A 26,695-nucleotide genomic window follows, 5' to 3' on the forward strand; every position below is an offset into this window, starting at 1 on the left:
ATCTCTGCACTGGTTACCTATTAAGTTCCGTATCAATTACAAAGTACTACTACTGACCTATAAAGCCCTTAATGGTTTAGCTCCTATGTACTTAACGGACCTTCTTTCGCCCTACAATCCACCGCGTTCTCTAAGATCACTAAATTCAAGGCTTCTGGTCATTCCTAGGATATCGAAGTCCACGAAAGGAGGGAGGGCATTCTCGCATTTAGCTCCAAAACTCTGGAATAGCCTTCCCGATACGGTCCGATGCTCTGACTCGCTGACACAGTTTAAAACTAGACTAAAGACGTGTCTCTTTAGTCAAGCATTCACATAATGCTTACCTTTTAGTCCTCTGCTATGCCATACGGAACCGTTTGCCACTGAAACTGCTTAACGCACCAGTGGGGCTCGACAGCCTTATAGACAAACGGGTCGGTCCGTATGGTTGCGGTTGGGTTGCGGAGAGTTTGGGTTGCGGAGAGTTGTGAGATTATGGTTTTCTAACACCTACTCCCGTGTAATGGAAATCATTATGAACATCGGCTATGCTAATTATTTCCCATCTGCCTTCTGCTGTTATCTCGGGACGCTTGTCCCGAGAAAAATGGCGTTCGTAGGCTCCAGTTTGGTATCCTGCCTCTCACGGGGATTTCGGATGCCTCAACGCCTGTGATGAGAAGACCAACGCCTGTGAAGAGACGACTCAACGCCTGCGAAGAGACGACTCAACGCCGGCGATATGTTATCCCCTAAATATTACATGATTAACTAAATGTATTTTTTCCAGGTACTCTCTGATATGCACTTACTGTAAAGCTTCTTTAAAACCCTATGATTGTTAGCCAGAGGAGAACTGGCCCCTGACTAGCCTGGGTTCTCCCAAGGTTTTTTTTTCTCCATCCAATCTGATGGAGTTTTGGTTCCTTGCCACTGTCGCCTTGCTTTTGGCTTGCTTAGTTGGGGATATTTAATATTCAACAATATTATTGAACTGTGTTGTACTACTTTCATGTTATCACTGTGAAGCTGCTTTGATGCAATCTGTATTGTGAAAAGCGCTATATAAATAAATGTGACTTGACTTGACTTGACTTGACTCACAGGATCACTCACAGGATCAGACTCACATGATCAGACTCACATGATCAGACTCACAGGATCAGACTCACAGGATCAGACTCACAGGATCAGACTCACAGGATCAGACTCACAGGATCAGACTCACAGGATCAGACTCACAGGATCACTCACATGATCAGACTCACAGGATCAGACTCACAGGATCAGACTCACAGGATCAGACTCACATGATCAGACTCACAGGATCAGACTCACAGGATCAGACTCACAGGATCAGACTCACATGATCAGACTCACAGGATCAGACTCACAGGATCAGACTCACATGATCAGACTCACAGGATCAGACTCACAGGATCAGACTCACATGATCAGACTCACAGGATCAGACTCACATGATCAGACTCACAGGATCAGACTCACAGGATCAGACTCACAGGATCAGACTCACAGGATCAGACTCACATGATCAGACTCACATGATCAGACTCACAGGATCAGACTCACATGATCAGACTCACAGGATCAGACTCACATGATCAGACTCACAGGATCAGACTCACAGGATCAGACTCACATGATCAGACTCACATGATCAGACTCACATGATCAGACTCACAGGATCAGACTCACAGGATCAGACTCACATGATCAGACTCACATGATCAGACTCACAGGATCAGACTCACAGGATCAGACTCACAGGATCAGACTCACAGGATCAGACTCACATGATCAGACTCACATGATCAGACTCACAGGATCAGACTCACATGATCAGACTCACATGATCAGACTCACAGGATCAGACTCACAGGATCAGACTCACATGATCAGACTCACAGGATCAGACTCACAGGATCAGACTCACATGATCAGACTCACAGGATCAGACTCACAGGATCAGACTCACATGATCAGACTCACAGGATCAGACTCACATGATCAGACTCACATGATCAGACTCACATGATCAGACTCACATGATCAGACTCACAGGATCAGACTCACAGGATCAGACTCACAGGATCAGACTCACATGATCAGACTCACAGGATCAGACTCACATGATCAGACTCACAGGATCAGACTCACAGGATCAGACTCACAGGATCAGACTCACAGGATCAGACTCACAGGATCAGACTCACATGATCAGACTCACAGGATCAGACTCACAGGATCAGACTCACAGGATCAGACTCACATGATCAGACTCACAGGATCAGACTCACATGATCAGACTCACAGGATCAGACTCACAGGATCAGACTCACATGATCAGACTCACAGGATCAGACTCACATGATCAGACTCACAGGATCAGACTCACAGGATCAGACTCACATGATCAGACTCACAGGATCAGACTCACAGGATCAGACTCACATGATTAGACTCACAGGATCAGACTCACAGGATCAGACTCACATGATCAGACTCACAGGATCAGACTCACAGGATCAGACTCACAGGATCAGACTCACATGATCAGACTCACATGATCAGACTCACAGGATCAGAGCGATGACTGGAGACTTCACTGAACAACACAGAGAGAAACTACAATAACACACACAATTCATGCATTCGAACCCACACATGAGGCGCACGAGTGCAGTAATATCCCCGTCACTAAAGCAGCCGAGCATCTCCACTCCAGCAGGTCATGCTTTCAGCTCATCTACCGCAGATTTACATCATGAACGACTCACAGCCACTCTTTTTCACAGATTTTCCTTTACAATAACTTGTTTAAATAAATGAAGTGTTCAAAAAAATATTATTCATTTTCTTTTTAAATTGAATAGATTTTTTTTTACAGTGGCCTCTTTAGTTATTTTATAACAGAGACAATAATTATTTTACATTTGTTTTATTTTATAACAAATATTTGTTATTAATTTTATTGTTAAGGCAATGAGACCGGAAATAACCCAGCACAACCCACACTTAATCAAGCAAGAGGGTTAATTTCACCCAGCACTTGGGTCAAATCAACCTGTTTCTGTCCAATAGTGACCCAGCAGTGTGGTTAAGGTTGGGTTAGGAGTGTAAAGTGGCAGTTTGTGCAGTTTCTAGAGTGTAAAGAATACGGTTCTGACGATCATATTACTCATTAATCATTATGAATCAAACATGAGCAGTTCAGTGGGTCACTGAATCAGTGAGTCGAGAACAGTTGCTGTAGAAAGTGCTCCCCTTGGGCACATGGACTCTCCCAGTCACCCCTGTCATTCAGCGAGAAATGGACTGTTCCAAACTTTCCACCGGAGTTCGCGAAGTGAAGGGGAAGAGAGTAGACGGATAATAAAGGGAAAAGGAGATCGGCTGAATATTGTATATAGTTTGTAGAGTGAAATATAGGGTACTAGCCCAAATCGGAGGAGATTTATCGATTGTGCGTGTGCGTGCATCACACTGTAAGTAATCACATAATTGTTGAACATTCTCAGCGAACGCTAATCCGCCTGTATCTGTGTTTACATTTAAGGTTGTTTACTTAATTATATTCTACTGCTGTGACATTACTGCCATTCCATGTATATTGATGTTATTCGTATTCTAGTTATATTTATTCCTTATCACCAATGCACGGTTGTATCTCAGGTCGCGCGCATGCGCTCAGTTGTTTACATCTCGGTTCGACCGCACATGCAGCAGTATTCATGCTCGCATGCACAGCTCGTGCACAGCTTGTGTACAGCGTTAGCGCACACACATCCATTCCCACTTTTTCAAGTATATCATCATAGAGATTGTATTGTGTTATATTTCACCGCTATTTGTCAGTATTTTACCAAATAAGTTGTTTGTGTTTTATATACATTTATATATATTTATATCTTTATTTTGTATTCACAGAACCACACATCTATGCACATTTAATAAACCTACGATTTGGAATATAACCTGAGTGAGACATCATTGTTCTGACCGGACAAACTGCAGCCTTCAGCCAAACCTGAACTAGCAATTAGAGTGAATACTCACAAGATTTGTCATGGTCCTTCGAGCCGGATTGGTGAATTGCTACAGAGATGTCTCAACCCGAGAGAGAAGCGCCTGTCGTGCGTCCACGAAGACAGATCAACCCACCGACTCATTTAGTGGATTATGAGCTTGGTGAGCCATTGCCACATCGACAGCCATTCCCAGACTTCAGCCATAGCAGATTCCAGTCACCAAGTATGGTAGCACAGACCCGATCGTCTTCTCCCGTCAGTCAAGAGTTAGATCAGGATAAGTGGACACTGAGAGATGAATGGCAAAGTGAAAGATCCGATGGGCGAGTAGAAGAGGAAGTAGAGCTTACAGCCATGCTGCAGGTGATGAAACGCGAGAACGCTGACTTGCGGCTACAAACCAGCCAGCGTCCGGAGATTATTTCAGCATTACAGGAGATGCGACAACAGAATGCCATGTTACATCACGAACTTCAAAGTCTTAAGGCAGAAAGGGGAGCCCCCTCCAGGCCAGTGACTTTACCAGTGCTATCTCCAGGTCCCTTTCCTCCTGTGGTGAGCCCTGAGACTCCACAACGGTTCCGTCCTACTCCAGCCCCACGGAAAACCCCCCCAACGCCGCCTACGGCCATGAGGGAGCTGTGCCCAGCTACAATAGATGAGCGCCTTGGATTAGCTGAGGATTTCAGAAACATGGACATTTCCTCCTCAATACCTGATAGAGTACCATCACAAGTGCGTTACAGCGACCCACCTCAACCCAGGTACGCTCGTTCCTCCCAACACATTCCAGCTTATCAGTCAGAGTTCAAGACCACAGCATATAACAGTATGCCACCTCCGCATCCAGGCCACAGACAAGAGTTTTATCAGCCTTCATCAATGCAGGAGAAAATGTACCGAGGCCCTGCTCCAACCATTCCCTTCCTAACATCCCCTGATTCTAGGGAGTTCTCTCGACTGAGAATAGCATTGGAGAACATTTTGCCGGAGGATGCAACAGAGCGATTCAAATATCAGATCCTCACTGACCATCTTAAGTTGGAGGAAGCCCTACTTGTGGCAGACTCATACAGTAACTCAAACTTTCCTTTCACAAACACCATGAGAGCCCTCAATAAAATGTATGGCCAGCCACATCAGCTAGCCTTACAACGCATTGCAGAACTGATGGATGGACCACACATTCGAAGTGGAGATGTGAAAACTTTTCGCATGTTCGGACTCCAAGTGCGTTCCCTGGTCAGTATGTTGGAACAGCTGGGTCAGAAAGGCAATGTCGAGTTGGAGTGTGGATCACATGTGTCGAGACTGATGAGCAAACTGCCACATGATCTCAGGTCCAGTTTCAAGAGGTACACTCATCCTCTTCATGTCACTATCCCCACATTATTGGACTTTGCGGACTGGCTTGAGTACGAGCTACAAGTTCAGGATGACCACACTGACTATACCAGTCAGTCTAGAGTTTCGACAGTGCCGAGGAGGGAGCTGAGGAGAGACTCTAGACAGCCCCGCAAACCCACTACCATCCTCCTTGGTACAGAGAAACCAAAGGCCAGCCCAGCATCACCAGTTTATCCACCCAAACCAACTGCTGCTAAGAGAGAAGGGGTGAATGTTTACTGTCCATACTGCGACAACAACAGACATTTCCTGAGCAGCTGTGAGAACTTTAAGTTACTCAACAAAGAGCAGAAGGTGAATTGGATTAAAGGCCAAAATAGATGCTGGCGCTGTGGGCGTGGTCATCATGCTGCCAATTGCACACTGAAAGCCCTCTGTCCATCTTGTAACAGAAAGCACTTGCTGGCCTTACATGATGTAAATGACCAGAGCAGAGCCACAGAAGAATCGGTTCCAGCCAGTGCAGTCTTGTATGTGGATCGTCCAACCTGTGACAATAAAATTCTGCTGAAGGTGGCTAAAGTTCTGCTCCGAAATGGCAACAAATCCATGGAGGCATATGCAATCCTCGATGATGGGTCAGAGCGGACCATCATCCTACATGAAGCTGTGCAGAAGTTGAATCTGAAGGGTCAGCCAGAGGACTTAGTTCTCCGTACAGTCAGGCAAGATACACAGACCCTTCACGGGGCGGCTGTGACCTTTACTGTGTCTTCAGTGGCTAACCCTCGCAAGGCTTTCATGATACGGAGCGCATTCACAGCCAACAGCCTGGGTTTAGCAGAGCACACGCATCCCGTCAAGGTACTCCAGAAGAAGTACAAGCATCTTGCAGGCCTGCCACTACAGCACCTTCACAAAGTGAAACCAGTAGTTCTCATTGGTTCTGACTGCCCTCACCTCATCACACCCATAGAACCAGTCAGACTGGGTCCACCTGGTGGCCCTGCTGCTGTGAGAACACGCCTAGGATGGACACTACAGGGACCAGCACAAGAACTAACCAGCAGACTTTCCCCACAGCAATGTCTTTTCACCAGCTTACGGCCCACAAACGACCTTTATGCGAATGTGGAGAAACTGTGGAAAATGGACATTCTTCCATATCAAAATGAGAAGGTACTGACAAGGTCTAGACAAGACAAAGAGTCCATCCAACTTCTCCAGGACAAAACCGTGAGGGTGGATGTTAACAGAATCCAGCGCTATGCGACCCCTCTTCTACGTGCCAAAGATATGCCATGTCTACATGCACCCAAAGAAGCTGTCCTGCCACAATTAAGGGGAATAGAGAATCGGCTGAACAAGAATCCTGATCAAGCGGCGGCCTACCAAGAGGAGATAGTCAGGTTACAGCAAGCTGGCTACATTACAAAACTCACTCCTGAGCAGGTGGACTGTTCCAAAGAGAGCTGGTACATTCCACATCATTTGGTGGAGCATAATGGAAAGAAAAGGGTTGTCTTCAACTGTTCGTTTGCTTACCAAGGCCACAACCTGAACGAGTACTTGCTCCCTGGTCCACCACTCAGTCCTTCTCTTCTGTCAGTTCTTCTGCGATTCAGAGAACATTCCATCGCCATTAGTAGTGACATTCGTGGGATGTTCCACCAGGTACGCCTTTTGCCTGAGGACAAACCACTACTGAGATTCATTTGGAGAAATCTTCAGAGAGACAAGGCACCAGACGTGTATGAATGGCAAGTACTTCCATTCGGAACAACGTGCAGTCCTTGCTGCGCAACATACGCGTTACAGAAGCACGTCCTGGATCACAGTGAGTCTGAAGACACACAGTTCTCAGTAGAGAAATCTTTCTATGTTGACAACTGCCTTCAGAGCTTCACCTCAAGTGAGACAGCGAAAGGTCTTGTAGACAGACTCCGCAGTCTCTTATCTTCTGGAGGCTTTGACCTAAGACAGTGGGCGAGCAATGATCCATCGGTCATCAGCCACCTGCCAGTTGAGGCTCGATCTCAAAGCAGCATCCAGTGGCTTAGCGAAGGTCACCAAGATGCACAAGAGTCAACTCTTGGGTTACACTGGCATTGCTCATCAGACACACTCTCCTATAAGCAGCGGCGGACAGACCACCCACTTCCAACTATGCGGAGCATATATCATATCCTCGCTAGCCAGTATGACCCCATAGGCTATATTGTGCCATTCACAACACGGGCCAAGGTGATCGTACAGAATTTATGGGACAAGAAAAGAGAGTGGGACGATCCCCGTCTGCCTGAGAATCTGTTGAACTTGTGGAAAGCATGGGAGAGTGAGCTGGATGGCTTACAGCACGTTGTTTTGCCGAGGGCTTACTGCAGTAAAGAACTGGATCAGCCTACCAGCATGAGGCAGATCCACATTTTCTGTGACGCTTCAGAGCGAGCCTACGGTTCCGTGGCCTACTTACGAACTGAAAACCTGGAAGGTAGAGTGGAAGTAACCTTTGTAACCAGTAGATCTCGGGTAGCCCCAAAAAAGCAGCAAACCATTCCACGGTTGGAGTTATGTGCAGCACTCACAGGTGCACAACTCGCAAAAGTTCTGAAGACAGAGCTAACTTTGCCCATCCACAGTGTTACTCTGTGGTCTGACTCCACAACTGTCCTTACCTGGCTGCTGTCACACTCATGTCGTTTTAAAGTGTTCGTAGGCACCAGAGTGGCAGAAATCCAAGAACTCACGGAGTCTGATAACTGGAGATACGTGCCATCAAAGGAGAACCCTGCCGATGACATCACAAAGGGAAAACTGCTGTGTGGCATAGGCCAGGAAAGCAGATGGAATAAGGGGCCAAAATTCCTCAGACAGACAACTGACCACTGGCCGGAGATGCCATCGTTTACGACCATTGATCAGGACAGTGAACTGAGAAAACCAATCTTCATTGGCCTATCAATCTCGACTCCACCTACTCCCGATCCACAGAAATACCATACACTTCCAGAGTTACTGAAGGCTTACATCCAGCATGCCAATGGGGCGGCCACTGATATCCCAACAGCAGATGACTACAAAGAGGCAGAAATTGCAGTACTCCATCAGAGCCAAACTGACTCATTTCCAGACGAACTGTCCTTCCTCAGAGCAGGTAAATCCTTGCCAAAAAATAGTCGCTTGCTGTGCTTAGCCCCGGAATTTGATGAGGACACCAAACTCATACGCGTTGGCGGTCGTCTCCGTCAGATCAGCCAGCTAGAGGAAGATACAATACATCCTATTGTCCTCGACTCGTCTCATCCAACTACCAAACTGGTGATCAAGGACTATGATGATCGGCTACATCACCCAGGACCAGATAGGGTGTTTGCTGAACTTCGGAGGAAATACTGGGTGATACGGGGACGGGCTGCAGTCAGAAACCATCAACGACAATGTGCAGAGTGTCAGAGATGGCGGGGACAACCACATCCACCAAGAATGGCGGACCTCCCACCTGCCAGATTGAGGATCCATCAACCTGTCTTCTATTCAACAGGTGTGGACTGCTTTGGACCTTACACTATAAAGGTGGGACGCAGGAATGAGAAAAGATGGGGAATCATCTTCAAATGCATGACTTCCCGTGCAGTCCACATTGACATACTCACCAGCATTGACACTGATTCCTTCTTGATGGCTTTACGACGATTCATCTCCAGGCGTGGTAAACCATTTGAGCTCCTGTCTGACCAAGGCACCAACTTTAAAGGAGGAGAAAGGGAACTGAAAGAGTCATTCATCGCCCTTCACCCTGAGCTTCAAGCCCAACTCGCCAGCCAACAAATAAGATTCATCTTTAATCCACCCAGTTCACCCCATTTCGGTGGATGTTGGGAGAGAGAAATTCGTTCTTTAAAGGCTGCACTTCACGTCACCATTGGCAGCCAGACAGTCACAGAAGAAGTGCTGAGAACTGTCTTCATAGAAATAGAAGGAATCCTCAACTCCAAACCCATTGGCTACACTTCTTCGGACATCGCGGATCCAGATCCAGTTACTCCAAACATCTTGTTGATGGGGCGGCGAGATGCCTCATTACCGCAAGTGGTATACCAAAACTCTGAACTCCTGAGCCGTAAGAGATGGAGACATAGCCAGCTCTTGGCTGACCACTTTTGGAGGCACTTTATTCAGCACTACCTACCCAACCTCCAAATCAGACAGAAATGGAGGACTGAAGAAGCTGACCTGCAAGTCGGTGACACAGTCATGATCGTGGACCAACAACTGCCCCGCGCTCTTTGGCCCGTAGGGATAATTGTTCAGGTCTTTCCTGGGTTGGACAAGAGAGTCAGATCTGCGGAAATACAGGTTAACGGCAAAACTTACACCCGACCTGTAGCCAAAATTATTTGTCTGCCCTCTCTTCCCGACTAGCTTTAGATTTAATGTAGCAAAGTCACTTAAAGTTGGCAAATTCACACTGTGAATTTGGGGGCGGCTGTAGAAAGTGCTCCCCTTGGGCACATGGACTCTCCCAGTCACCCCTGTCATTCAGCGAGAAATGGACTGTTCCAAACTTTCCACCGGAGTTCGCGAAGTGAAGGGGAAGAGAGTAGACGGATAATAAAGGGAAAAGGAGATCGGCTGAATATTGTATATAGTTTGTAGAGTGAAATATAGGGTACTAGCCCAAATCGGAGGAGATTTATCGATTGTGCGTGTGCGTGCATCACACTGTAAGTAATCACATAATTGTTGAACATTCTCAGCGAACGCTAATCCGCCTGTATCTGTGTTTACATTTAAGGTTGTTTACTTAATTATATTCTACTGCTGTGACATTACTGCCATTCCATGTATATTGATGTTATTCGTATTCTAGTTATATTTATTCCTTATCACCAATGCACGGTTGTATCTCAGGTCGCGCGCATGCGCTCAGTTGTTTACATCTCGGTTCGACCGCACATGCAGCAGTAGTCATGCTCGCATGCACAGCTCGTGCACAGCTTGTGTACAGCGTTAGCGCACACACATCCATTCCCACTTTTTCAAGTATATCATCATAGAGATTGTATTGTGTTATATTTCACCGCTATTTGTCAGTATTTTACCAAATAAGTTGTTTGTGTTTTATATACATTTATATATATTTATATCTTTATTTTGTATTCACAGAACCACACATCTATGCACATTTAATAAACCTACGATTTGGAATATAACCTGAGTGAGACATCATTGTTCTGACCGGACAAACTGCAGCCTTCAGCCAAACCTGAACTAGCAATTAGAGTGAATACTCACAAGATTTTTCAGTTGCGATCGTCAGCAAACAAATCATTCAGTGCGGTTTATGAACTGAATCAACTGGTTCATCGAACAGAACTGATTCAATCAACAGTATTGGTTTATAAAATCTAAAACAGTAGTAAAGAGCAAGATATACATTACTATTCAAAAGTTTGTGGTTGTAAGCTTTTTAAAGCGTCTCTTCTGCTCACCAAGGCTGTGTTTATTTGATCAAAAATACAGTGAAAACAGTAAAATATTATTTCAATGTAATAGTAATGTATATAGTAAAGTGTAATTTATTCCTGTGATCAAAGCTGAATTTTCAGCATCATAACTCCAGTCTTCAGTGTCACATGATCCTTCAGAAATCACTCTAATATGATGATTTGATGCTCAAGAAACATTTCTAATTATCAATGATAATAATGTTTCCGTGGAAACCGTCATACAGTAGTGGTCCTGTCCATAACAGACATACCCGGTAAGTAGGTTTACAGCTTGAGTAGATGTACTCCAGGGGTCCGAGGTCATGCCACGCCTATCAGAGTCACTCAGCCTTTCATCCTCAGAAACTCAGGAACATTAATTACAGGAACATTAATTACAGGAACATTAACCACAGGAGCATGCCTGTGGTCAAGAGTAACTCACTAACTGGCTATGGTTAATGTGTGACCACACACTGCCATCAATAAACACACTTCTTCTAGGAAAATCAGCCGAAAATCCTGATGACTCATGATGCACTCTGAGCCTGAACCAATCACAGCCCGGAAGATTCCTTCGGGATTTTCAATTGATGAGTAAAATAGCGTCTTTGATAAACATTAGGTGATGATACTTTACTCATATTTACGTGATGACACTTTGACGTTTTGTTCTACAACGTAAACTGCACATTCTCACACCACAACCTGTTAACAAATGTTTTTAAAAAAATCAACAGAAATTCAAAACTGCGCGTTTTCTGTATGGGTGTGTGTAACTTACGTTGCAGATCAAAACGTCAAAGTATCGTCAACGTGTGTTTGCCACAGGCTTTATTTTACTCACAAACTGAAAATACGTCGAAGAATGAGAACATCGCTCTGAAGTCACGTGACGCCGACCAGCGAATCACGAGTCTCAGCTGATACATAACTCTTATTCTTTTAAAAAATAAAGAGCTAGATGCACATATCTAGACTATTTTGCTTCTCTAGTAAATCTTGATTTAAGAATGTTTAGATATTTGTGCTGGAAAATTGGTTAAAATGTCAAGCTATTTTAAGGGTGCTGGTTCAGACAGAGTCGGATCTTCTCTGATGCTTCCACAGTTTCACTGCAGGTCGAGCACGAGTGCGAACATCACACTCTATGTGTGTGTGTGTGTGTGTGTGTTGTGTTCATCTACAGTAGCAGCTCAGAGCCAGAGCTGAAGCAGTCGTGTGTGTGTGTGTGTGTGTGTGTGTTTGAGCTGTCTCGAGCGCCACCTGCTGGAAACAGACGGACCTGCAGCTCGCATCAGCAACACATCTTTCATATTTAGGCTACTATTATATTTATTTTGACGAGTTATGATTTGAGATATCTGTGAATATGACTAGTCGTCAAAGATATCTGCACATTATTCTGAAGAAATTCAAGAATTACAGAGATGGGGGGAATCATGCAACATTCTTACTAGTGGAAATTACTTAATACATATTTATAGATTAGATCACATTTACATATTTCACCGGAAATATCAATAATAAAATTCAAGAGTTCAAGGTTCCTTCATCTGTCACATACATGATGTATGTGAATAACAGAAAAGGAGAAAATGTCAACAGAATGTAGTATAAAGAAGAAAAAAAAATCATAATTTGAATTAGAATGATAATAGACATGTTTATTTGAGATATCTGAATAGTCATAATATTATCTGTAATATTTTCCAATAAAAGTAGTATAAAGTATATGACTGTGTGTGTGTGTGTGTGTGTGTGTGTGTGTGTGTTTGTGTGACTAGTCAGATATCTCATATAAACTTAAAGTGGATGACGAGGAGTGGAATCTGCAGAATACTGTAACGTTTGACGAGTTGACTCAGTCAGTGGCAGTGAACCGGGTCAGGGTTAGGGTTAAAGGTCACCAAAGGTCAAGGTGAGGTCACGTGACGTCATCAGTCTAACACACATCAAACCCTCACATTGCGTACACACTTATACGATTTTTAAACAAAACAAACCACTTTTATGATTTATTTTCACGCACAATCTGTTGCTCCATCAATGTTCAACACAGGCATATATATATTCTGGTTCACACGGAGCCGTTTCTCTTCAGCCTGTGAGAATGTCCTCTGAACGTTCAAAATGTCCAGTTTATTAAATGTTTTGAAAACGTTTTTTTCCGTGGTTATACGATACTCTCCATTGTTACTTTTGAATGTTCTCTGAACGATCTGAAACGAGGAGTAACGTTTAAAAACACGTTATGAACTAAAACGTTTCCGAAATAAATGTATCAAACGGCAGATCTGTGGAGTTATTTCACTGCATTTAAACATCAAATATTGACACATTTCTGTTACTCTGACTGAAGATATTGAGTCTTGTTTATGATAAATACATCAAAATGAAGTGAGTTTGAGCTTAAAACAAGAACAGATCTGCTAATGAAATCTCTTAAATCAAAGGGAAACTGAGATCTGTTCTGCTTTAGCTCTAACTCACTATTTCACAAACAAGACTTAATATCTTCAGTCAATTAGAATCTCCAGTAAATGTGTCTTGATTTATTAAGTGTGCGTGTGTGTGTGTGTGTGTGTTTGTGAGTGTCTGTGTGTGTGTGTGAGTGTGTGTGTGTGTGTGTGTTTGTGAGTGTCTGTCTGTGTGTGTGTGTTTGTGAGTGTCTGTCTGTGTGTGTGTGTTTGTGAGTGTCTGTCTGTGTGTGTGTGTGTGTGTGTGTGTTTGGACTCATAACAGTAATGTAAGAACAGGAGGCGTTCCTGAGAACCGGCTCGACTGGTTCGACTGTGATTTCCTTCAGACTCTCATTAACTGTCCTCGCCATCTCGAGCCACAGACTCACACACGCGGACGACAGCGAGACGTTCCCCGGCTCGATCAGGTGAGAGACCAGCAGAGACTCACTGCCTCTCACAGATGAAAGATTATGCCGTTATGAATCTCCTCATTTATATACAGTATTTATGAACGTGTGTTTGTGAACTTGAGCTGCTCTGTTAATTTACAACTGCAGAACTGTTGATTAACTCGGAGAACTGAGCGAGTTCAACCGCGGTCTGAAGTCTCAGCTGCACACACTGATGATGAGTGATAGACTGAGGTGAAGAGGACCTGAAGGAGAACTGTGACTGATATTAATGCAGCCTGGGATCATAACTCAGTGATTTGATCCTGGTTTCTCCATTTCTGTCCTGATGTTCAGCATCACTGGGTTTAACACACACTCGTCTCCTTCACCTCTGCACAGACTAAACATTATCAAACTGATTCCAGTTCACATGGATCCGCCGAAACGACTAATGATTCTGTGTTACGCTGCCAGACGAGACATTTGTAAGGAAACAACCTTGTAAAGAAAGAGTACGCGCCTGCACACATATACTGTATATCAAACACACACATCTATAGACTAAACATGTGATACGCATGTGCGCCGCCAGCGCTTCAGACTCACGTTTTTGAAGTTTACACGGAGATGATCACGTTTAAATTTTTTTTTTTTTAACTTGTGACTTGGAACCCGTTTCAGAGTGTGTGTTCTCGATCTCAAACACTGTGTGTGAATGAACGGCCGGAACACATTAAGGGTTTCTGTCTTCTGTAGAGCGGTGTTGTGTTAGCAGGGGCGTAATTTGTGTGTGTGTGTGTGGGGGGGGGGGGGGGGGGGATTGGGGGGGGGATATAACCCCCCCAATATTTAAATCTATGCATTACAACCCCCCTATTATTTATACCATGATCACAATATCAGGAGGCATACCCAAACTTCAACCCCCCCCAATGTTCAAACCAAATCTACGCCCTTGCGTGTTAGCGGCCCCTGAGGCCCCGTCCACACTACTACGTTTTAGATTAGAAACGGAGACCTTTTGCTACGTTTGCACCTCCCATCCAGACTAAAACAGCAAAACGAAGACCTAACACGGAGAAGTTTAGAAACGCTGCCGACCCCGTTTTGCGTTTTGAATCTCCGGAGGGCGTTGTAGTGAAGACGGGTCAAGACGGAGGACTTTAGAAACGATGACGCGGAGGCTCACCTCGGCTCTCTGGTTGGGTGTCATCAGTCATGGCGAGCGTTTCTGACTTTGATGTCTTTGCTAGGAGCTGTTGTGAAAGTAAATTCTGCATTTTTCAACGCTACAACTGCGTACATGCGCCGGAGGCAAGCTATTATTCGAGCGATCTGTGACCCGTGTGCAGCGGCGGGATCGAACGTACATGGAGCGTCGCTCTTTGCAGAGGTAACTTAGCTACTTTCTTCTTCGTCAAATCTGAGGAATAGCCCATCTGTGTCCTGTTTACACCAGCAGCGCATGCCCGGTGTAGGTGAATGGTCACGTGATCCGCGTTTTCAGTCGTTTTAATGTGGACGGATATCAATTCTAATACGCAGCTAAAACGCTGGTGTGGACGGAGATCGTATTCATTTTAATTCTCCGTTTCTAAACTAAAACGCAGTAGTGTGGATGGGGCCTAAGTTAATAACTAATGATCTTTACAACGGAAGTGAATCAATCAAAACTAACTTTATCTGGACAATAACTTTATTCTAGAGCTGCTGTAAAGCCTAAACACTCTCTGTCACTGTAATCTCCTGTTATCACTGTAAAGCTGCTGTGGAACATCTGTGCTGGTAAAGCGCTGTATAGATGAAGGAGACTCGACTATTATTGATTTGACTGAATCAGATGAATGTATCTGTATAATGCCTGTCCTTTAGAGCAGCTTTACAGCAGTGCGTCTCATATTTGATGAAGTTGCATCATCGGCTACGTTTACATGCAACCAAATCATCCGCTAGTGATGGGACTGACGGCTCAATCGCACTGAAAATCCTTCATGTGAACACTTTAATCGCCCCGATCGAGCTCGATCCCAAAGACACGACGATCGGGTGGAAAGGAGTGTTTATTCCTTTTCTAATGCGATGGAGAGAACATGTGAACACTTGATCCGACTGAAAACCCAAACTGAAAGACTGCGCATGTGCGATGTAGAAATAGCATAATGATGTAGAAATAGCATAATGACGTAGGAATAGCGTAATGATGTAGAAATAGCGTAATGATGTAGAAATAGCGATGTAGAAATAGCGTAATGATGTAGAAATAGCATAATGATGTAGAAATAGCGTAATGACGTATATAGCGTAATGATGTAGAAATAGCGTAATGATGTAGAAATAGCGATGTAGAAATAGCGTAATGATGTAGAATAGCGTAATGTAGAAATAGCGTAATGACGTAGAAATAGCGTAATGATGTAGAAATAGTGTAATGATGTAGAAATAGCGTAATGATGTAGAAATAGCGTAATGACGTAGAAATAGCGTAATGATGTAGAAATAGCGTAATGATGTAGAAATAGCGTAATGATGTAGAAATAGCGTAATGACGTAGAAATAGCGTAATGACGTAGAAATAGCGTAATGATGTAGAAATAGCGTAGCGTAATGATGTAGAAATAGCGTAATGATGTAGAAATAGCGTAATGACGTAGAAATAGCGTAATGACGTAGAAATAGCGTAATGATGTAGAAATAGCTGATGTAGAAATAGCGTAATGACGTAGAAATAGCGTAATGACGTAGAAATAGCGTAATGATGTAGAAATAGCGTAATGATGTAGAAATAGCGTAATGACGTAGGAATAGCGTAATGACATAGGAATAGCGTAATGATGTAGAAATAGCGTAATGATGTAGAAATAGCGTAATGACGTAGAAATAGAGTAATGACGTAGAAATAGTGTAATGAAGTAGAAATAGCGGAATGATGTAGAAATAGCGTAATGATGTAGAAATAGCGCAATGACGTAGAAATAGCGTAATGACGTAGAAATAGCGTAATGACGTAGAAATAGCGTAATGATGTAGAAATAGCGTAATGACGTAGAAATAGCGTAATGACGTAGAAATAGCGTAATGACGTAGAAATAGTGTAATGATGTAGAAATAGCGTAATGACGTAGAAATAGCGTAATGATGTAGAAATAGCGTAATGATGTAGAAATAGCGTAATGATGTAGAAATAGCGTAATGACGTAGAAATAGCGCAATGATGTAGAAATAGCGTAATGACGTAGAAATAGCGTAATGACGTAGGAATAGCGTAATGACGTAGAAATAGCGTAATGACGTAGAAATAGCGTAATGATGTAGAAATAGCGTAATGATATAGAAATAGCGTAATGACGTAGAAATAGCGTAATGATGTAGAAATAGCGTAATGATGTAGAAATAGCGTAATGATGTAGAAATAGCGTAATGACGTGTGATGCGCTGAACGAGCTGTTCCTCCTATTGAATAAAGTGTGGTATAAACGAGCTCATCCTATAATCCTCTGTCTCTGCGTGTGTGTGTGAAGTGGAGCAGGACGACGGCCGCCAGTGCTGTGAAGCTGCTCGAGTTAGCCCGTGTTTTCTCTTCCTCAGGACAGAAGCTCATGATGACGGAGAGCGTGCGGCGCCTGGTGTCCAAAGACGGCCACAGTAACGTGAAGATCGATAACGTGGAGGGAATGATCAAGCTGTTCTTGCACGACATCTGGACCACGGTGGTGGACATCAAGTGGCGTTACAAGATCACTCTGTTCGCCTCCACCTTCGTCATGACGTGGTTCGTGTTCGGCGTGGTGTTCTACCTCATCGGCCTGAGCCACGGCGACTTCGACTCGGACCCGTCCTCCAATCACACGCCGTGCGTGATGAACGTGGACTCGCTAACCGGCGCGTACCTGTTCTCCCTGGAGACCCAGAGCACCATCGGCTACGGCTTCCGGCACGTGTCCGAGGAATGTCCTCTCGCGATCCTGACGCTAGTGCTACAGCTGGTGCTAACAGGGCTAGCCGAGATCTTCGTCACCGGTGCGTTTCTCGCTAAGCTAGCGCGACCGAAGAAGCGCGCGGGCAGCATCCGGTTCAGTCGCGTGGCGGTCGTGTGTGTGCGCGACGGGAGGCTACGACTCATGGTACGCGTCGCTAACCTAAGGAACAGCCTGTTGATTCAGTGCCAGCTCTCGGGGAAACTTCTATCCAATCGCGTCACGCAAGAGGGAGAGAAGATCCTCCTTCATCAGGAGAGCGTCGACTTCCAGCTGGACTCGTGCGGAGAGTGTCCGTTCCTCTTGCTACCGCTAACCTTCTCGCACGCGCTGGACGAGAGAAGCCCGCTAGCGAACCTCACGGCGGACGAGCTCCTGAGACGAGAGTTCGAGCTGCTCGTGACCCTGAACGGGACCGTCGAGTCCACGGCCTCCTCGTGCCAGAGCCGAACCTCATACACGCCTCAGGAGATCCTGTGGGCTCACGAGTTCGCGCCGGTGCTGTCGCACACGCGCGGGGGCAAACTCACCGCGGACTTCAGCGTCTTCGACAGGGTGACGCTGTGCAGCGAGCCGCCGACGAGCCCCTGCGCCGCGGAGAAGCTCCAGCTGGAGGAGGAGTACAGGCGGGAACGAGGAGGAACGTCTGAGTGACGAACACGACACAAACACTCGCTTCACTCCGCATTCCTGTTGATGGAAGTCAATCGGGAATGATTTATCTGCGACTTTATTTTAAGTGTGATTTATTCCTGTGATCAAAGCTGCATTTATTTAATTAAAAATACTGGAAAAATCACAAAATATTACTCCAGTGTAAATCTGCTGTTTTCTATGTGAATATACAGTAAAGTGTAATTTATTCCTGAATTTTCAGCATCATTACTCCAGTCTTCAGTGTCACATGATCCTTCAGAAATCACTCTAATATGAGGATCTGATGCTCAAGATACAGAGTGATTTCTGAAGGATCATGTGACACTGAAGACTGGAGTAATGATGCTGAAAATTCAGGAATAAATTACACTTTACTGTATATTCACATAGAAAACAGCGGACTGTCTTATTTAATCAGAATATAATGTCTTCATTTATCCTCCACCTTCACAGAGACACTTTCACCATCAGATCTATTCACAGTTTGTATTTTCTGTGTTTCTGGTTTGTTTTACTCTTAATATATTTTAATCCATTTCAGAACTTCTGTAATTGTTTTAGAAAAAATATTTGATTCATGTTTCCCCTTGCATAAATATGTGACTTATATTTTGTGTTTTAAACCCAACAAACTCTACATTGTCTTCAAATGATTATAGAGTTCATGACTGTTGTGGCAACAGAGAGGCTCGGACAGCCAGTGTGTGTGTGTGTGTGTGAGAGAGAGAGAGTGTATGTGTGTATGTGTGAGAGTAAGTGTGTGTGTGAGTGTGTGTGTGTGTGTGTGTGTGTGTGTGTGTGTGTGTGTGTGTTTTGAGGCAACAGTCGCTGGTCTTTGTTTATGAAAGGAACAAGAGACAATGTGGTGTTTCTTTACTCAAACGAGAAGAACGACGTTGTTGAAAATAGTTTATTAAAATGATTCAGTAGAAAACCATATAATTTATCTAAGTATATGTTTTCTTCCCTTTGTCAACAATCTCAGAGCATCAGGGCGTCTGATCTGATCTGGGTTCAGTCGGTCAGAGCCCGTGTGCTGCCAGTCCAGCGTCATACGAACATGCGTGTGTGTGTGTGTGTGTGTTCACTGTAAACAACGGCTAATACAGAGAATCATCAAACTGCTGGAGTGTTTCACTTCTTTGGTCTGTTTCTCTACGTCTGTGATTAATGTCTGTGTTTGGCTGGCTGAGATCAACTCGTAGTGTTTAAATGCATAAGTTATATATCTATTATATAAAAAGAATTATAACACTGAACTGTATACTTCAATCTAACAAACGCACAGCGTTTGTGACTCAGAACATCATCATAATAATTAATAATAATACAAATACTGGTGTCTTTGGTAAATCTCTTCAGCTGGATCCCTCTATAAGGGATGGAAGCTGGTTTCCGCCACAGAATAAAAAAAAGAAAAAAAAAGTAATTGCGACTTTTTATATAAACTCGGAATTGCGAGAAAAAGTCGGAATTGCAAGATATAAACTAGGTATTGCAAGACATATTTCATAATTGCGCAATATAAACTCTTAATTGCGAGATAAAAATGTAAAAATTGCGAGATATAAACTCGCAATTGTGGGAAAAAAACAGTATTGCGAAAAAAAGTCAGAATTGCAAATATAAACTCGGAATTGCGAGAAAAAGTCAGAATTACGAGATTTCAGATTTGCGAGATAAAAAGTCTGAATTGTGGATATAAATTCAGAATAGCGAGAAAAAATCAGAATTGCGAGATATAAACTCTTAATTGCGAGATAAAAAGTCGCAGTCACCTGGCGTAAACAAGCTCCCATAGTAAGGCACGGGTTCATATAAATGCACCTCGGTCTTTAATGGTTTGATGTCATTAAAAACATCTGAAAGCTTTAAATTCCAGTTTTCGCCATTGTCAAGGCAGGTTTCGATCTCTGATGCCATACGGGCGACATAATACTGATACAATATGGCAAGAGATTAATCTTCATCTTCTCACATACCTCAGCGTCCTCTCTTACCTCACACACCTGTCTCTCTTCCTCTGACCTGTCTCACGTTCTGTCGCTCTCTCTCTGAACTCTCTCTGATATGTGTGTTTGTACATTAAGGTACACATGAACATATAGCTGAATAAGTACTTGATCATGCAGCGTAAAAGCCCCTTTTACATGTTATATTGCCACTTTCACATTCCCGCCGCTGAATCCACACGGCTCTCGGACTCCAGGCGGGTTCTCCTGCTTTATATCCGGCAAGTGCCGGCGGATGGTTGGGATTCTCCAGTTTGATGTCTTGAGATGTTTGTGATGTAGATGTCTAGTAGTAGGAGGGCATGTGTGTGGCGGGGTGTCGTGGGCCGGGGTAGATTCCCGAACCCGGAGCGTTCCAGTACGGACTCGGGCCGCTGAAGAACCCGGACGATGTGACGTTCATGGCCTGAGGATGCGGAGACATGAAGTTCATCTTCTGCGGGTGCGGGTGTGTGTGGTACGAGCTCATGTAGGGCAGATCCGCCGGGTACTTGTACATGGACGAGTCGGGGGGGTGCGGCTGAAGGGCCTGTGCGATTCCGTGGAAGTCGAACTTGTACGCGTAGCGTTTGCCGTGCACTTTGGTCATGATGTTCTTGTCGTAGTAGTAGCGCAGGGCTCGACTCAGCTTGTCGTAGTTCATGTTGGGTTTGCTCTTCCGCTCACCCCAGCGCCGGGCCACCTCGTCGGGGTCGGTCATCTTGAACTCTCCGTTGGTTCCTTCCCACGTGATGCAGGACGAGTTGGCACTGTCGGACAGAAGCTCCAGGAGGAACTGCCACAGCTGGATCTGACCGGAGCCTGATGACACATTAGGGTCATTACTTTAACTAATTACAAATGATACAATTACTAGAAGTTTAAACTACTTTATCCGCCTACATATAGAACACTCATGTAATGCGATATATAGTGTATAGCAAATCTCAACTGTTATTTTTTAAAAATCGTTCAGCTCTATACATCATCGCAAAATATAACTCCTCATATCGTATATTGTACAGCACTTTATATTGTTGCAAAATTTAACTATATATCGTACACCTCTATATATTGTTGCAAAACGTATCTATATATCGTACAGCTCTATATGTTGTAGCAAAACCTAACTATATATCGTACAGCTCTATATATTGTTGCAAAACGTATCTATATATCGTACAGCTCTAGATGTTGTAGCAAAACCTAACTATATATCGTACAGCTCTATATATCATACAGCTCTATATATCGTAGCAAATGTAACTATATCATGCAGCTCTATATTTCGTCCTAAACGTAACTATATATTGTACAGTTCTATATACCGTCCCAAAACGAAACTTTAAATTGTACAGCTCTATATTTTGTCCCAAACATAAATATATATTGTACAGCTCTATAGACCGTCCCAAACTAAACTATATTGTACAGCTCTATATATCATCGCAAAATGTAAGTATACATTGTTCAGCACTTCATATTGTTGCAAAATGTAACTATATATCGTACAGCTCTATATATATATATATATATATATATATATATATATATATATATATAGCGCAAAACTCTATTTATCGTACCAAATGTAACTATATATATCGTACAGCTCTTTATATCATCGTAAAACGTAACTATATATATCGGCTCTATATACAGCTCTATATATATATATATATATCGTAAAACTCTATATATTATACCAAATGTAACTACATCATGTAGCTCTATATATCGTCGCGGAATGTAACTATACATTGTAGAGCACTTTATATTGTAGCAAAATGTAACTATATATATCGTACAGCTCTTTATATCATCGCAAAACGTAACTATATATATCGTACAGCTCTCTCTCTATATATATATCGCAAAACTCTATATATCGTACCAAATGTAACTATATCATGTAGCTCTATATATAGCCGCGTAACTATATGCGTAACTATATATTGTACTGCTCTATATTGTGGCAAAACTTAAATATATATATATCGTACAGCTCTATATATCGCTGCAAAACATAACTACTGTATATATTGTACAGCTCTATATATATCGCAAAACATAACTATATATTGTACAACTCTATATATTGTCCCAAACGTAACTATATTGTACAGCTCTATAGATCGTTGCAAAATGTATCTATAAATTCAACAGCACTTTATACTGTTGCAAAATGTAACTATATATTGTACAGCTCTTTATATCGTCCTAAACGTAACTATATCGTACAGCTTTATATATCGTTGCAAAATGTAACTATACATTATACAGCACTTTATATTGTTGGAAAACTTAACTATATCATACAACTCTATATATAGTCGCAAAATGTAACTATCGTACAGCTCTATATATCGCTGCAAAACGTAACTAGATCGCACAGCTCTATAAATACAATAGCAAAACTTAACTATATATTGTACAGCTCAATATATGCTACTAAAACATAACTATATTATTTTGCAGGGTTAGGTTAGGTTGGATATATAATTAAATGTCCAACTTTATCTGCGTACATACAGTACTCTCACATATAGCAATATATTTCTATAAATGTAACTATATTATTGTCCAACTCTAATCGGTTAAATGCAGCTATAAGCCATAAAGATATTCAAAACATATAAACATTAACATCAAGATGCTTTGAAACAATGTGTATTGTGTGTGTACATATCACACACATTTATTTATAAGTGCTATAGAAATAAATCTGACTTGACTTGTCAGGACTGAATCTAGAAAAGCTTTGACTCTCACCTGGATTCGCCAGCCTGCTGCTCGTCGGCCCTAAAATCTGATACGGATCTACAGAGAAGACGACAAACATCAGACACATGCACCAGTTCACTTGATTTATGCTTTATTTGATTTCCTTTATTTAAGCTTTCTGCATTCGTTTCTGTCATGTATGTCATGACTATTGCATCTAGTGTCATAAATAATATGATAAATGTGGGATGCTAACTATAAAAATGTGCAATTTTTTCCTAAACTGTGGAAATTAAAACAAACAAAAACAATCATTCTCATCATAAAAATCACCAGAAGAAGAGTGAAATATTACACCTAATATAAACATAAATATGTATCTTGTAAAGAAGCATCCCACAGAATGAAGTTTGTTGGATAGTTTAAAAAAATTTTTTTTTAATTAAAATCAGGCAATATCACAGTCAGTCCTTCTATATTTCACCTGCTCTAAATGTTCTATATTTTCTGTCTTATAGATTCTATGTTCATTTTCCCTAATCATTTTTGTTAGTAGGAATAGCAGGAAAACAAAACTGCTCCATCATTTAAAATAGTTCATTGGGAAATCAGCTGAGACTAGTCTGAAACTATTTTGTAGTGTTATTTTTTGTGTAACAATTTGTTTTCTTTTGAATAAATATTTGAGGTATTATTATTGAATGCGATGCAGTTGTTCTGTTGCTGAACTGATCTGAGTGCTCGTGTCTGGATTACCCATGATCCTCTCACCTAACTGAGCTCTCTGCTCTTCGGCTTTGCTCAGGATGGCAGCAGAACCCTGGGGAACTGATGAAAAGACACATTCAGGTTAAACAGTCTCTTAAAGTGGCGTAAAGTGAGCAGCATGTGAACGTCTGTCCAACCTTTAGCGGCAGACACATTCGGAGTCCATGCAGAGCGCCTGACCACGTCATAACTGACCTCTGAGAGAGAAACACACACGTCACGTGCTGTTCACTGAGGCAGAGAGTGAGTGTGTGTGTGTGTGTGTGTGTGTGTGTACCTATCTAACAGGGGACCATGGTGTCGTTACACACTCACCAACAGGGGACCGCCGAGCAAAGAGGGGACATTACTACAGGGACACCTACAGGTGTGCGTGTGTGTGTGTGTTTAAGTCTATACACAGCAGTGCCCCTGTAGGCTGGAGCAGGAACTGCACTGACCCATTAACACACGTCGTTCACACTTCTCTATTGTTTGGATGGCTTGCTGTCCCAGAGAGGCTCTGAGACTGTAGAGCTGCTGTTTAACAGGCTGCTAACTTAAGGGACCTTTTTTTTTTTTAACTATTAGGCCAATTATAGACATTTTTTAAATTATCTACATTTTTATTACACTCTAATGCTAAAACATTCTAAGAAAATTACCATATAAATTAACAATATATATATATATATATATATATATATATATATATATATATATATATATATATATATTTTTTTTTTTTTTTTAAATATACAGCTTAGTATGTAAGCTACCATAAATTAGTTATGCATCATTCTACATATGGATAATATTTGACCAATTTAGCAGTTAATACATATGCAAACTGGGAGCTTATGAAAGAAAAGAAAAAAAGGCTAAAACTTTCTTGTTTACAACTTTAAAATTAAATTAAAATTAAAATTATTAAAATTAAAATCCACCCAGAAACCAGAACAGATTAAAAAATTTATCTCAACCAGATTAAAAAAACAAAAAAACTCATCGATAGGGAAAAAAAGCCAAAGCAACAGAACAGGTGTCGCACTATTCCAGGGCAAGACTCAAAATGTTATATAGACTTACTGAAACTATGAAAATGTTCAGCTGGCTTAATCCAATGTTCTGAATGTCTATTAACACTTGCTATTAACACTAGTTGAACCAACTGAAGATTTTAAATAAAACAGTCAACTCATAATTTTGAACTTTGACCTCGACATAGAAGGCTTTTAAGTGAATTAGTGTCTGGGTTTGTATGGATGGCATTTTATTTAGTTATATGGGAAACAACAGTGAACTTTGAAGTGCAAGAAAAATGACTTGTGTCTGCTGAAAATGCTCATTTGCATTCAAAGTTTACCTTGTGTGGAAACTGGCATGGAATAATGAATAAACAAAATGAATTTGGTCCCCTGATAGATGGTAAAGTGCGACACGTTTGGTTGCTTTGCCATTTCTTGCCATCACAATATTTTTATGGCAAGTACTGGTGTTTTAGTATTATTATGAACATTGCAATTACATTCAGAGATAGTCAGGATATGAAATATTGCTAAACGTAAAGGCAACCAAACAGGTGTAGGACTTTACCATCTAACAGTGTCATCTTGTGTAGTGAAATCACTGTAACATGCATGCTTAATTTTAACGTGTACACTTTAACTTGTGTGGAAATGGGCATGGAATGATGAATAAAACATGTTAACTTCTAAATTAACTTATTTTGTTATAGTCAAAATATTATTTAACATCAGTGAACCATCAATTTATATCAACAAACTGTTTAGTTTCATCAAGCATGGAATGATGAATACAAAATGGTAACCTAAAAATGGTAAAATCTAAATTAACTTATTTTGTCAAAATATTGTTTAACATCAATGAACCATCCTACAAACATCAGTTTATTCCAACAAACTAAGTTTTATGTTTTAAATCAGAAACAGAAAGAGCTCTTTAAGGTAACTATTACAGGTCACGACATTAATACAGTGAATAATGATTTTGTTAAATAAAATACCTTTGCTCCTCAGATAGATGGTAAAGTACGACACCTGTTTGGTCCTCTATTAGATGGTAAAGTACGACGCCTGTTTGCTCCTCTGTTAGATGGTAAAGTACGACACCTGTTTGGTCCTCTGTTAGATTGTAAAGTACGACGCCTGTTTGCTCCTCTGTTAGATGGTAAAGTACGACGCCTGTTTGGTCCTCTGTTAGATGGTAAAGTACGACGCCTGTTTGCTCCTCTGTTAGATGGTAAAGTACGACGCCTGTTTGGTCCTCTGTTAGATGGTAAAGTACGACACCTGTTTGCTCCTCTGTTAGATGGTAAAGTACGACACCTGTTTGGTCCTCTGTTAGATGGTAAAGTACGACGCCTGTTGGGTCCTCTGTTAGATGGTAAAGTACGACGCCTGTTTGGTCCTCTGTTAGATGGTAAAGTACGACACCTGTTTGGTCCTCTGTTAGATGGTAAAGTACGACACCTGTTTGGTCCTCTGTTAGATGGTAAAGTGCGACGCCTGTTTGGTCCTCTGTTAGATGGTAAAGTGCAACGCCTGTTTGGTCCTCTGTTAGATGGTAAAGTGCGACGCCTGTTTGGTCCTCTGTTAGATGGTAAAGTGCGACGCCTGTTTGGTCCTCTGTTAGATGGTAAAGTGCGACGCCTGTTTGGTCCTCTGTTAGATGGTAAAGTACGACGCCTGTTTGCTCCTCTGTTAGATGGTAAAGTACGACGCCTGTTGGGTCCTCTGTTAGATGGTAAAGTGCGACACCTGTTTGGTCCTCTGTTAGATGGTAAAGTGCGACACCTGTTTGGTCCTCTGTTAGATGGTAAAGTACGACGCCTGTTTGCTCCTCTGTTAGATGGTAA

At 42.3% G+C, this 26,695-nt stretch overlaps 2 protein-coding genes across 5 annotated transcripts in view; one reads left to right on the top strand and one right to left on the bottom strand.

Moving 5' to 3' along the window:
• The first annotated feature begins 17,272 nt into the window (after positions 1-17,272).
• kcnj15 (potassium inwardly rectifying channel subfamily J member 15) lies at positions 17,273-18,511 on the top strand. Its single transcript, XM_056239022.1, has one exon. The coding sequence runs from the start codon at positions 17,321-17,323 to the stop codon at positions 18,350-18,352; it is 1,032 nt and encodes a 343-aa protein (XP_056094997.1). The 5' UTR covers positions 17,273-17,320; the 3' UTR covers positions 18,353-18,511.
• A 740-nt stretch (positions 18,512-19,251) lies between these two features.
• Positions 19,252-26,695, bottom strand: part of erg (ETS transcription factor ERG) — a 63,986-nt gene continuing 56,542 nt past the window's right edge. For all 4 annotated transcript variants that reach the window (XM_056239019.1, XM_056239017.1, XM_056239020.1 and 1 more), the window contains 4 exons: positions 23,976-24,035; positions 23,842-23,898; positions 23,119-23,166; positions 19,252-21,168 (listed from right to left, as the gene is read on the bottom strand). In XM_056239019.1, the coding sequence (XP_056094994.1) occupies positions 20,654-21,168; positions 23,119-23,166; positions 23,842-23,898; positions 23,976-24,035 (680 nt within the window). In that variant the 3' untranslated portion in view covers positions 19,252-20,653. The remainder of the gene's footprint in view (positions 21,169-23,118; positions 23,167-23,841; positions 23,899-23,975; positions 24,036-26,695) is intronic.

The sequence above is a fragment of the Rhinichthys klamathensis genome, unplaced genomic scaffold, assembly GCF_029890125.1.
Source record: "Rhinichthys klamathensis goyatoka isolate OS25496 unplaced genomic scaffold, OSU_Roscu_1.1 h1tg000550l_1, whole genome shotgun sequence".
NCBI classification, from domain to species: domain Eukaryota; kingdom Metazoa; phylum Chordata; class Actinopteri; order Cypriniformes; family Leuciscidae; genus Rhinichthys; species Rhinichthys klamathensis.